The sequence below is a fragment of the Boleophthalmus pectinirostris genome, unplaced genomic scaffold (assembly GCF_026225935.1).
Source record: "Boleophthalmus pectinirostris isolate CB_2022bp ecotype Guang Dong unplaced genomic scaffold, ASM2622593v1 HiC_scaffold_7, whole genome shotgun sequence".
Classification (NCBI taxonomy): Eukaryota; Metazoa; Chordata; class Actinopteri; order Gobiiformes; family Gobiidae; genus Boleophthalmus; species Boleophthalmus pectinirostris.
Window position 1 is genome coordinate 17,340,782 of NW_026571473.1, and position 14,395 is coordinate 17,355,176.

General features: G+C 41.0%; 1 protein-coding gene across 1 annotated transcript; it reads left to right on the plus strand.

Annotated features, from left to right (window-relative positions):
• Positions 1-1,982: 1,982 nt before the first annotated feature.
• enc3 (ectodermal-neural cortex 3) lies at positions 1,983-14,395 on the plus strand. Its single transcript, XM_020924787.2, is given in 5 exon segments — positions 1,983-2,237; positions 3,856-4,851; positions 4,853-4,891; positions 4,971-5,727; positions 13,006-14,395. Coding segments are annotated over 3 exon segments (1,770 nt in total). The 5' UTR covers positions 1,983-2,237; positions 3,856-3,867; the 3' UTR covers positions 5,718-5,727; positions 13,006-14,395.

Consider the following 14,395-nt stretch of genomic DNA (forward strand, 5'->3'; position numbering starts at 1 on the left):
ATATCTATGGATGCACGCGCTTCGCAAAGAATGACCACACGATGGCGCCAGGGTCCATTCCATCAGCACACAACCTGCGATTTTAATACCGCTTTTCTTCTCAGAAGAGGATTGGATTCAGGTTCCTTAAGCAAGACTATATCAAATAGGCTAATTATTGTATTATTCATTTTCTGTTACAGAGTATTAAATTTTGTTTTTACTAGACCTACTCCGTGTATACCTTGCATCTTGATTTTTTTTTTACTCTTTAGTTCATAGTCTACATCAGTTAGACCCACTTAAGTTTAGACCACAGACTTTTAAAACCACAGATTTTTTGGCCCTTGGAACAGGGTGCTATAATACGCATTGCATTGTTTTCAGAGCGTGGAGGTCCAGTCATGAGACTGACCCTTTCAAAGACCCCCTCCTTATGTTTCAGACAGGATGACCTCACTGTGGACCACCTGCCTTGAGAGAACAACTTACACCACAGCAAGTCTGCTACACTCTTGGGTTCTGTGGCCTTTCAGAAATAATTGCTGGGGGTCTGATTAGTGGCACTTTGGCAGAATCAAGGGTGCTTGTGTTGCATACATGCATATGCAAATGATCACATAATAAGCACTGAGACTACTTTCATTGTGTAATACAGAAGGCAGGAGGAGGGTTAACGTGCACTATGATGAATTCACCTCAGATTAAAATCTGTTTCAATCAATTCACAAAATGTCTTTAAAGTTCTAAGCTCTTTGAGTACACCTAAGCATTTGGCCAGTGAAATGTAGTTATATTAGCCCTATTTGACCATTTTTATGTACACTACAATACTGACAATTGTAGTCTATAAAGTAATATAAATAAATAGCAATAAAAAAAAATAAAAGCATTTAGAAATAACTCTTATTTCTTCTGCAGTAAGATTTTATTCACACACCAAGTATTTACAGACATGTCTGTCCACCCTGTCCCAGCTGTCCATTACACTAGGCCAACGCACACAGTGTATTCACTCTTTGGACTTGATTGGTGTTGACAGCTAAAATCTGGGTTTTCTTGATACATTTATGTAAATCCAAGTGCTATTGAAATTCTTCAGGAAATGTGAAGAATTGTGTCCCAGAATGATCTCATTGTGCATTGGGAGATGTAGGCATGAACAGATCTGAGAGCTTGTCTCTCCCATTCCACCTGGGTTATGTTGAAGAAGCCAAGTTGTGTCAAATGTTAGAATCATACAAATATGTCTCTTTTACTACATCCAGTGTGTTTTCTAATTATTTTTGTAAAGTCAAGCAGACTGCTAGGGGGCCTTTTGACTCTGCTTTAAAAATGTTGTTGTTTAGAGGTGCACTGTATGTAAGTTTTCTGGTGAGGGCACGGGTCTGCCACCTGCTTGTTCCCATGGAAAAGTTACTGCTTTGCAGTGATAATTCCACAGTATGGCATTAATGTATTTGTCACTTGAAGACAAGTAGGTGGCCAGGTCAAATCCAATTTACAGATAATCTATGGAGAAGTGACCCCCGCAAACACTATGAATGCATGATTTTTAAGACAGACACGCCTTTACAACTCCATATCCTCGTTGAATACTATTGTGGAGGACTCCATGGAACACTCTAGACAAGCAGGTGACATAATGCACCTTGTACCCAATCCAACCTTTAGCATTTGTGTCAAATCGTATTACAGACTATAATATAAAGAATAGACTAGATTATGCCAATTGACCGTTATTATCTTTTTATAAAGGCTATCCGGTCTAATAATAGTGTCGTACCTACTAATTTAGCTATATGCATGGGTGCAGTAGGCTGGCGTATGTCTCCTATGAAGAAGTTAATTGTTATTGTCTAGTATTAGTTCTTCAGAGAGGCAGATCCCCGTAACAGAGGCGGTTTGGTTCAAGAGTTGGACAGAGAATAAAGAAGCGGTGCGCATTGGACAAAGAGTGGAGTAGGGGGAGGAGCCAGTGCCAACTCTACTCTGCTGCCTCTGCTCTTTCTCTCGCTCGTACTGTGAGTGTGGCTTTACGAGAAAGACCGAACACAACTTTTCCTGTTGTTATAACTTCAAGATCCCAACAACAAAACGCAACCCAATGGCTTTGCAACAATACGGACACTGTGGACGAGACGCTACTTTGAAATTGGAGGACCCCTTTCTCTAATTGTGCAGAAATTTGGGTTCATTTAACGATTGAAGTTGGGGTCGACATAAAGGACTACTGACCACTTCGCCGTACGGTCAAGGTAAATGTTTAAAAATGTCTATACCTAAACTACTTTTTATATTGTATAATAGCAATGTACTTTGTACTCTGTTCTACACGTGCTATAGGCCTGAAGCGTAATAGAGAAGAGTTGTAAGTAGTCAGATAGCTCTGGCTTTGATGTTGGCTGCAGCCGCTGTTGTAAAGCTGGCCGGATGTTTGCAGACTAACTTGGGACGAAAGTTGAGTACAGGCTAAACGGCCCTGCTGACCATAGTTTCATTTTTATCCCCATTTGAATTTCATAGTCTGAGGCACTGCGGAAGTATATTTCTATTTTAGCTATGCTGAATGGCTCTTTTATCTCGCTTACTAGGAAACAGTCGATCCTGATGATGTAGGTAGGACAATGAAAACAAAGTGCTGCCATATCCTGTAATTTCACCATAAAGCCCACATCATTTTTTAAAGTATGTTTTTGAAGTGTCTAATGTTCACCTTTTGTTTATTAATGTGTAGTTACGCTTTATTTACGGTAAAGTTTTCTCGTAGAATGATTTATTAAAGGTGCATTGTGTAACTTGTTAGTGGAGGATCTGCCTCCAGCTTTTCTCAGTTGATATGGTATTACATTGCTCATCATGTTCTAGTTGGGTTTTAAATGTAATATAGTTTGCACTTATTCAGGTAAGCGTTTATATTGCTAAAAAGTGTAAACATTTTTTCTGTCAGTGGGCTTGCCTCTCTACAGATCTGACCTGTAACTTGCCCCGGTGGTACCACTTGCTTGTCTCCTTGGAAATGCCATATAGTAAAGGAACTTTTCATCTCCCTGGGGCAGGTGGCTGACCATCAAGTGTAATAGTTAGGCTTCAAAGTGCACCATTAAGATTTGTCTGTTGGTTCAACAGAAGAGATATGAACTGAAGTATATCTGTATATTTGTTTGGGGTCAGTACTTTTTTTTTTCTTTTTTTTTTTACTATACAATAAGATATAAGTTGGAAAAGGTTGAATTAATAACTTCTATGTTTGATTTTTTTTAACAGTGTTGTACATTCAGAATATTTTTTGTGGTTTAAATCTGCTCTTGGGTTGTTGTACTAGTGGCATAAATTCATAAATTACGTCAATATTATCATTCACATGATTTATATTTACCTCAGCAGTATATTGCACTTCAAAATGTGTTATCGTGACAGGCCTCTAAAGTAAGTTTAAAGGCTTGATCTGAGCTGTCTTATGTGAGCCGGTAAGAACAGGCGGACCTCATTTTATTCAGTGTATTTCAAGGTGACTCATCTCCCTGAAATGTTTATGAGGGAGGAAAGCAGGAACTACTAGGCCAGGTGTTGCGTGCTTATCATTTATAACTCAGACCTATGTAAAGCTTCAGCTGATAGGCCATTTTTGATTCTCTGATTTTATGTTTTATAGACAACATGTCACGCCCAAAGTCAACTCGCCTGTTACTTTTTATCCCTTATCATATCCTCATCGCTTTCATCTTTTCAAAAGTCTGAAGTCCATTTCCGTTTGTCCAGTGACTCAGTGTGGAGGGGACTGGTGGAGGGTGTGCCTAAGTCAAAAGAATTTTTGCCTTACTTCAAAGTGCTCAAATCTACTGTTGTCTGATTTATACTGGTTTCCTTTTACAGGCCCATGTCAAGATGTCTGTCAGTAATCACGAAAACCGAAAGTCCCGCTCCAGCTCGGGATCCATGAACATCCAGTTGTTTCACAAGACGTCCCACGCTGACAGTTTGTTGACCCAACTGAACCTATTGCGCAAACGAAATGTCTTCACAGATGTTGTCCTGAAGGCTGGTAACCGTGCTTTCCCATGCCATCGGGCAGTCTTGGCTTCCTGTAGCAGATACTTTGAGGCCATGTTCAGTGGAGGACTTAGAGAGAGCCGTGATGCCGAGGTCAACTTTCACGATTCGTTACATCCAGAGGTTCTGGAGCTTCTGCTGGACTATGCTTATTCTGCCCGGATCATCATAAATGAGGAAAATGCGGAGTCACTCCTGGAAGCTGGGGACATGCTTCAGTTTCATGACATTAGGGATGCTGCCTCTGAGTTTTTGGAAAAGAATCTCCATCAAACAAACTGTCTGGGAATGATGCTCCTGTCAGATGCCCATCAGTGCCAGAGACTCTATGAGTTGTCATGGAGGATGTGTTTGGCTAACTTTGCCACGCTCTTTAAAACAGAGGACTTTCTCAGACTGCCTAAGGACAAAGTGAAGGAGCTTATTCTAAGTGAAGAGCTGGAGGTAGAGGATGAGAGTCTCGTTTATGAGGCTGTAATAGACTGGGTCAAAGCAGATATGGACCAGAGGCACAATGAGCTCCCGGAGCTGTTACGCTGTGTCCGATTGGCTCTGCTGCCGGAGACTTACCTACTGAAAAATGTCGCTTCAGAGGAGCTGGTCATGTGTCATAAAGTGGGTCGTGAGATCGTAGAAGATGCTGTGAGCTGCAAAATGAGGATCCTTCAGAATGATGGTCTGGTCACAGGGTTTTGTGCTCGCCCCCGAAAGGTAAGCCAGGCTCTGCTGCTGCTGGGAGGACAGACATTCATGTGTGATAAAGTCTACATGATTGATAACAAAACTAAGGAGATCACACCCAAAACAGACATCCCCAGCCCCTAGGAAGGAATGCAGCGCTTGTGCTATTGGCTGTAAAGTGAGTATATGTTAAATACATGTTTATTACAGTCAGTGCATTCTGTTTATATTCTGATGAGATTTTTCCTGTGCTGTAGGTTTACGTCACTGGAGGGCGTGGCTCAGAGAACGGCGCCTCGAAGGATGTGTGGGTGTACGACACGCTGCATGATGAGTGGTCCAAAGCAGCTCCCATGTTTGTGGCCCGGTTTGGACATGGATCAGCAGAGCTGGACCACATGCTTTATGTGGTGGGAGGACATACGTCTTTGGCTGGCTCCTTTCCTGCCTCTCCCTCTGTGTCTCTCAAACAGGTGGAGCAGTATGACCCTCAGACAAATAAGTGGACACTGGTGGCTCCTCTTAGAGAAGGAGTGAGCAATGCTGCTGTGGTCGGTGCCAAAAACAAACTGTTTGCTTTTGGGGGCACAAGTGTGAACAGAGATAAATACCCCAAAGTACAGTGTTTTGACCCTTGTCAAAACCGCTGGTCTGTCCCAGCTTCCTGTCCACAGCTGTGGCGCTACACGGCTGCAGCAGTAGTTGGAAACCATGTGGTTGTGATCGGAGGGGATACAGAGTTCTCTGCTAGCTCTGCCTACCGCTTCAACAGTGAAACGTACCAGTGGTCCAAGTTTGGAGATGTGACAGCCAAAAGAATCAGTTGTCATGCAGTAGCTTCGGGAAACAGACTATACGTGGTGGGGGGCTACTTCGGGGCTCAGAGGTGTAAGACTCTGGACTGTTACGACCCGTCATCAGACTCCTGGGACAGTGTGACCAGTGTGCCCTACTCTCTCATTCCCACTGCCTTCGTCAGCACATGGAAGTACCTCTCAGCCTGACCCCCTCATGGTGAGTTATTACTTTAACTACACTAGATATTCAGCCCATAGAGTCACTGTCTGTGTGTATAAAAGTCCTGGTGAGTCAACACTTTGGTGCAAGTGAGGTGGAAGTGCCCCTGTAAAGCCCCTGACTGTTTTTAGCGTTGCCGTTGGTAACAGTTACATATTATCTAACTGTGAAGGCTGGCTGTTGGATAAACACAGAGCAGTCCTGGTTTAGAGCGCTGGAGGAATGTGAGCTGTGGGTAATTACAGAAGAGCAGTGACACAGGCTGTGACTGACAGCAGCGAGGATCAGGTCTGAACATGCAGCACAGGAGATAAAGCAGTGCGGCTCCTCAGGGCTGGCCCCCGGACATACCTAAATAACACTATATGAGTCAGGAGTTTCAAACTGTTGTAAATCTTAATAGCTGATCTGACACATAGCCCTCTCCAAACTACTGGAGCCTGAAGGAGGCTTTTCTTAACTTTTCTCATCTTTGGCTTATCAAGCTAAATCTGATTATGAAAACCTCAAGATGTTTCTAAGTATATATTTTTAAAAACTCTTGTAATAAATTTAATGTGATGAGCAAGCTGTCAGTCAGTGTCAAGAGTCAGGTCCTGATGGTGAAACTGATCTTTACAGGATTGACATATGATAAAGTGGAAACACATTCTTCTCAGTATCGATATGTTCTTCCTCAAGGAACAACAGGTGCCTTCTTTCACAGATACTCAGGAGACAATACATTTTAATCTTGATCATGTTTAATTCTAAACGGCTTTGTAGATGTTGCCATGATATTATAAAATTCGTTCTGATTCAGGAGCTGATGTAATCTGTGGAAAATAGTTGACTGTCAGTGCTGCCTGACAGATTTTCTACTAGGGGTTTTGTGGTTTTATGTCATGTTTGATCTTAATATGGCCCTTAATTGAAAAACCTCTCATTAAATCACATGTAGCCTTAAGCACTGCAGTTTAATATACATTTAATTTTATGTGTAGCAACCACGTAAGTGTAGCCGTAATGAAGGAGAAAAACATCCATGTAAAGCCCTTTTTCTACAGTAAACAGCTGGATGTGATGGAGATGGGGGCTTACCATGACGTAGTGGTCCGCTGGCTCTCTGGAGCTGTTTTGAGGGGGCAGAGCTGGAGACAGACAGGCTGGCGAGAAGAGATCAGAGCAGCAGATCCTTATGAACATTTACTTATAGTGGCTCTCATCCCCACTGACTTCCTTTATGTTTTAATTACACCAGGGATGGAAAAAGCTCAGGTTTCCAGCAGCCACAACCATAAAGCCTGATTTAGGCCTGCATGGTGCTCTTCACATCCTGGACAACAGGGGTTTGGGGTAGCAGTGAAAATAAGTTTAGAAAAGCAAACCAGGGTGATCAAGTAGCATAATATCAAAATAATAATGCCATTATAAATCTGTGGTTATCATAATTTGTTAAGCATATATGAAATGTGATGATCTCACCCCCTCAGATGGGAGCAAGAGCCAGGTCTTCCTATTGATTTCTATGAGCAGGCAAGGCCCTTTTTATCTTCTAACATTATTAACAATATTTATTTTACGCCCCTCCCTAGTAGGCCTGTAACGATAATCAATAAATCGATTAATCGTACGATAACTTTTCCAGCCACGATAAATTCTATTTGCATGCTTGTTTGTTTTCCTCGCTCTCTCTCGCTCTTTCTCGCTCTCAAAGAGACTGAATGTTAGAAGCTTGTATCGCTCTCTGACTCCTCACGTTTAACAAGTGTAATGACGCTTGAACCAAATGCGCGCGTTGTCTGAGTGCAGAGGTAGCACGCCGCTGTCTGTGCGGTGCTCTAGCAGCACAAGCTAGCGCCGCTGTCAGAACCAAAACATTTGATCGCGGAGTGACAAAACAAGTCACGATGCCGAATCAACACGAGTGAACGGGACACGTTTCAACAGCCACATGCGTCAAACGCTCAAATGCAGCGAGCGCGCAAATAACGATCAGAAATGTCTCAAACCCCAACAGCCGACATAAACCCAAAGCGACACAACTAGCCTAGCGCCCGAGAGAACCCGAAATCCCGACACCGAACCGACACGACACCAGACAGGACAGAGGCTCCCTCATAGAGAAACAGCATCCTGTGTTGCGGGTTAATACGAACACTTCAAGACCAAATTGACGAGACTCACAGCAGCAGCCACAGAGATAGGAGACACAATATTCCAATGTAAGTCAATCACTAAAATAACTTTTAAGGACAATTTTGTTACAGAGACTTAAAATGTCAATATTATCGTTTATCGCAATAAATTCTTGGTCAATTAATCGTCCTGCAAAATTTGTTATCGTTACAGGCCTGCTCCCTATCTCCAAGCATTGATATAATGCTGTGATTTCACCTGAAACCTAGCAATAGTAAAAACTACAATAGTAACAACTAGGACGTCTGTCTCTGCAATTTTTTAACAAACTGTTTACGTTTGTCAGGTGTATTATAACATATTTTTATGATTGTAACACATTATAATGATGCATTTAATTTGCCGTTATCAAAAGTAGAAAAACTCTTGCACTCTGTCTTACCTGTGAGTTTTATTAACAGCAGAGCAAAATGCCATTTGGCTAGATTCTGAAATGTTGCTCCACTGTAAATAAAGCTCACCTTTTGCAATTAAGATAGTAAGAGTGCAGGAGTTTTTCTTCTTTTGATTTTGATGATGATGTGCCATCTTTATATTAAGTTCACCATCACCATTTACCCCCACGCAGTGGCCTGAGCTACAGTAAATCTGGGAAAAACAGGGTTCTATTTTGCACCATTTGGCCACCATCATAACTAAAGCCTGCCTAAAAATACTTCCTTAGGTTGTTAACTTTCAGCTGGGGTCAGAGAGAAAAATAATAATGTGTACTCGGTCCTTTCATGTTTACGACCAGGCCAACAACCACTAGTCAGCTGTTGGACCGTTCACTAGTTCTGTTGTGAGTTTTTACGCACTCGTGAAACCACTCTTCAACTCATCCTCCTACTCCCACCCTCCCCCCTGGCCGCACACTTAGCTGCTTTTGCCTGCCCTTTAAAAAGCCAACCATCCTTTCGCTAATTTGGGAGGAATGAAGGTGTGGCTTGCATTCCCATTAGTAAAGGTTTGTAAAGGAGCCTTCTGGTCATAGATATATGGTTGTCCCGGCAGTTGGAAGGGCATGTATGAGATTACCAGTCCTCGTGCTCTTTTTGTCACCACCTACTGCAGCTTGTGGTCACTCTGTGTTTCCACCAGATGTGACCAACCACAGGCTCCAGGGCCAAACCCAAAAGCCACTGTTGATGGAAAAGCATTAGGTAGTGTTTGTTATGGTCTGGATTGTTCAGTAAAATAAAATAAAATGCAGAACAATTATTTTTTTATTTTTTAAATAGAGTGACATAAGTAGTATAACAAAAATTGGCATATTGATTAATCACGATTTTTATTTTAAGACCTGTGGACTTAAGAGACTCAAGACAATCATTGGTGATTGACTGAATTTCAATTTCAATTCAAATTCAATAATTTGCACAGCCCTAGTATCGAGTTCATTACTTTTTAGTTTGTAATAAAGTAGTAAAAGCACAAAACATGTCTCCAATATTACAAAGACAACTAGATTATTATATATATCAGAAGCCCCCAAAACATATAAATAAAAGCAGGAGTTAACTAAGTAGCCTCCCAGTCTAGTCTGTGATCTCTTTACACGCATGAAACCAAGGGCATAGTATAAGCATAAGGTCATGCCACATTTGAGGCTGGTCTCTTGCCCCAAACCGCTGAACTGTAACAGTCCTGGGCTGACTCCAGCCTGCGCCGGGGCTTTTGTTTTCTCTGCCCTCCCTCCTCATCATCCCAGGCCACTTCTGAAAACACACTCACTCTCTCACACGCTTCTTTTTACCAACATGCTCAGCGGCCATCAGAGAATAGATCCAGGGCGCGAGATGATGGTGTACACCTGGACAGGGTCAGGGGTCAAACAGGGCAATGAGCCAGCTCTCCTCATCTCGAGACAGCTGCTGTAAAATGGTGGAGGTCAGAAGGAGGCACGCAGAGGCCCCACTCACTCAATACTAATGTTTTATTAATGTCTGACTGTGAGGGCCACCAGGAACACGGGCTGAATACAGCTTTTATTTTGGCATCTGTGTACAACAGAGTGACACACACAGTCAGGGGCAGCACGTGCACACACACACTTCTGCTCCCCAGAGGAATCAGACTACACATTACAGCCCTCGGCACGGCTGCTTCTATTTGCATAAACTTAATGGACTTTTTATTGGGCTTTTCTCCACGCTGCCACAAGCAGAAAAGGAAAAGTGGAGCGACGCTCCGAATGGCCGCATAATCACCCAGACTAATTTGATTAGGCCCTTAAAAAGCGATGAGCTGTCATACACTTAACGGGCACCTCTTGTGTAAGCCAGCTGAGGGCCTGGTAATTAATCACCATTACGCAATATTTGTCTGTGAAACAGTGGTCTGAGTGCAGCACACCCACTGACTCCAAACTCTTTGTTCAGTTCCTAAACATCTTTCAAGCATTCATTGAGACACGGCCCATTAACGCATGTGCTGTCCTAGTTTAAGACAGTGGTGCTCATCCTTCAGTCTGTTATTTCGCGGCTAAAACAATGATAACTCTGGGTGGTCATTAGCTCCATGACTGTTGGACAGAAAAGATTCATACAGTAAACCAGACCAGTGAAAGATGTTGATGTTACAAAGACTTTTAATACAATTTATCTTTTTAATTTTGTGTAAAAGAGTGCTTATAAAAAGTGTATAGTAATAATGAACTATAACACACCCATCTTTCATTATGAGTAACTCTAAACTAACAAAGGCTAAGTAGGGGTAGTGACAGACAGGTTGGACCTTGTATAGCTACAGTGTAAATTCCCAGTCCATCTGTTTGTCTGTAGAGAGGAAACAGGCTAGAGTTACTGCAACAGAGTCCACTCAGGCTTACACCTATTAACCTCACCACCTGTTTCATCTAACTCTCATCTGACAAACTGATATTACATTTAACACACTTCTTTGTAGATAGGCCTTTCACAGTAAATACTGTATCAATTTATTGTTAAGTGTATGATAACTGGAAGAATATAGATTATATTTTGGGGCTCAATATTTATCGTAGGTATATTTTCTTTGCAAAAGTGGGAAAATTTTTGTTATTTAGTTGTAATACAATTTGCACTGTAGAGGGTTAAATATGGCTAATTATTGGATCATTCTACTTTTTATTTGCTGCTACTCATGCCTTTTAATGCTACGGTCTATTTAAAAAGACTTTACTGGGATTATCTTGCTTTATTTATTTATTTTCTTAATCTGTGGCATAAAGTAGTTTCAGTATTATCATTTATCACAATATTTCTCTCTAGCAATATATCATGCTTCAAAATGTGTTATCATGAGAAGCCTATATTTGTAGATATTTTGCTATGCAGCTGATATACAGTCTTGCCCTGCCCATTTAAGGTCATATTTAGCAGGTTTAGTTTTATCATTGACATCAGATGGTCCTGGCTGTGACCTGTGCTGTAAAACAAACAGGAGCAGTGGAAAGTTCCATGCCTGTGGGGGTTGCATGGATAAGAGCTGCCAGTGTAGCTCTACTGTGGCTTTGATCAGGAACAGTGAGCTGACCAGCGGCACCATAACTGTTTAGTAATGAGGCCAGAGCAGTTTTTAATGTGTTTCAAAGGCATGGACCATGAACCACACAGTCCCAAGTCGGGTTCCCTGTAGTTTTCTTTCTTTTCTCCTTTTACTTGTTTCATATATTTAGCTGCTAGCCTGTTATTATTGTTAATTATACAAAATAAGTGAATATATGTTTTGATTTGAGCCATATTTGGATTTGTTATTCTGGTTAGGGATGAGTGATATGCCAAGAAAAATCATATAATTTTATAGAGTAGATTTTTGTAGTATGTTTTTATCTGTTGTCAATAGCCAAGAAATTTTTAGCGATCTCAAGCTTTGCATTATATTTGAACTGTTAGGATTTTGCAGACTGGATGGTCTTACTTATGCAACTATTTCAGTTTGTCAAGGGTTATGATTATAGCCCTCTTTCACTAACTCTACTTACACTAATGAGAAGGTAAACATTTTCTACTTCAAATATACACTTTAATATTTATTTCTTAATATAGGGATATGTTATTGTCTGTGTCCGTGGCTAGTTGCATGTTGCCGTGTTGCTTTGTGAGCCTCACTGTGCCTCGGGGGGGACCTACAACAGTAGCAGATGTGTACAGATCAATGAAAGCTTCTGTAGCTCGTCTTTGTGTTTGGAAATGAGAACGTATTAGGTTATCCAAACAGGCCCCCAGCAGAGAGACGGCCCCTAAGTGTCAACACTGCAGTCTGTTCAAGAGTAACATCCATCGTCTTCTGCTTCTCACAAAAAAATGTTAATTGCGAATAAGCAGCGAGTACGGGACTGGCTCCACACATCCACTGGAACATTCCACCGTAACAGCGAGGAAGGAAAATTAGACGTTTTGGCATCTGAGGCCAAACAGAAATGACAGGGACCAAAGAATCCAAAGTATTCAGATAAGAGAGAGATTTTTTAAAGATTGAAATGTGCTAAATATGGTTATGTCTTCATTGAGATTCAAGTATTGCACACAACATAAATGGACAGTAACCACACAAACACAGAAATATCAGTCAGTTATAGTTATATAGTTTCAGTTATTATGTTGAGTGTTTTTGTAATTTTTTTCAATCAGCTCTTTTGTAGGTTTTACATTAGAAAGTGTGCTCTCCAGAAAGCAATTGCTATAATCAGATTTTTTTTGTTTCATTTTTTGTACTGAACTGTCCTTACTGTGTGAGTGGGCTGGCATCTCCGCAAACCTGGCCCCCTCCTGCTTTTTTCCATGGAAATGTTGTTCCCTTGCCTTCTCCAGAAAGTTACATAGTGCTGCTTCAAACCATTTCCTTCACAATAAAGTTGAATCTAACCTAATATTTGCCTAGCAGCATACTTTGAACTATCAATACTTGAGTACTTCTTCTACCTCTGGCGTCACATATCACATAACTCTCTTTGCCCTATGACTAAGCATTGCCCCGGCCCTTATTACCAGCATCATTGCCATAGACATAAGTTCATGTGGACATTCCTGTTTGTCCCATACCCTCCTCGTCATGTGGTCTGGCTGTCTGAGGTCCACACACACAGCCATTCACAAGACCTGCATATTAATCTCTCCTTCTCTCTGTCTCCTCCAGGTCTACTGCCCCTGTCTGGTATGCAGCCTGTACCCACCGCACTGTGCACACACCGTCGCAGTCCATCCAACGTGATCTACATTAATATCACAGAGGCCACGAGAGCAAGTGCAAGTCTGTTTACTCATCTGTGCGGTGTGGTTTTCCCATGAACTGGTGCCTGGATACATGCCTGTGAGAAGCAATGATCAACTCTACATTCACTACACAAAGTTTGCCTTGGACACATATGTCATATTAAAGAGGCTGTACCTGATTCTTTCTGTGTAGTTGAGCAAAATGTGTTTGATCTTAGCACAGATACATTATAATCAAGCAGATTTTAAGGTAGAGATGAGATCACTGTGTGCTGTATGCATCTAATTATAAAGCAATTTATTGTCCAACAAACCAGGAAGTGCACTCTTAGCATGCTAGTTGTTGTTGTTGTTGTTGTTGTTGTTGCATTACAGAGATTGCAAAACTGTGATCTGGCTTCTGAAAGTTGTGAAACATGCTTAAAAACTAATTCCTGTGAATAATTAGTATGCTTAGAATGCATGAAGTAAGTGAAAAGTAACATTGGACCACTACAAACCGTTTAAAATAAAGTAGTTCATGTTTTGAAGACAGTAAAAATCAGGTACAGCACATAGTTTACAGTTCTAGTTTGAAAGACTGTGAAGGGCTCAGCAGTTTCTAGTTTGACAAGAAAATTGTGTATGATTTTTATGTCTTCTTCCTTTCTATATTTTAAGCCCTCGTATTCGGGCTTCCCTCAATTTTGGTGAACTAAATCTGTATCTTTCTCAGCATATAAATACATACCCACATTAAACAGGAAGGCTTTTGTGGTCAGAAAAGTTACATTGTATTTCAGGATGTTATTTTAAATTCTGCCAGTAATGCTCAGTTTGTCTCAGGGCTGTGTATAGTTTTTGTCAATGTTATCTTACTATTTTTTATGAATGTACTTAAAAACATTTTTAAGTGATCTTTAAAAACTTTATTGCCAAACTTAAGAAGCTAACTCATTTTTACTGACTACAGAATAGAAAGCTAAGTTGTTGAAGGTATAGTTAACACATTGTAACTTTAATATTTTATTTCAAATCTTAAATAGAAGTCTTCTGTGAGTAGATTGTATTTTTGCTTTTTCATGACTTTGTAGCTGCCTTTGATTTGCACAGTTTGTACAAAGAACTTTTACTGGTCTTAATTTTGTTTTTTGTCTTAACCCAGTGTAGGGTATTGTGAATAGTCCAAGCCTTTTTGTAGCAAATACTGGAGTCTTTCCTCCAACTTTTCTATGTGCAAGTCTTAGGATTTCCTGTAAAAGATGTACTGATAGTAGCTGTTTGTTATTTCATGCTCCGCTCGTGTTCTGTCAATAAACCGTCATTTGAACATG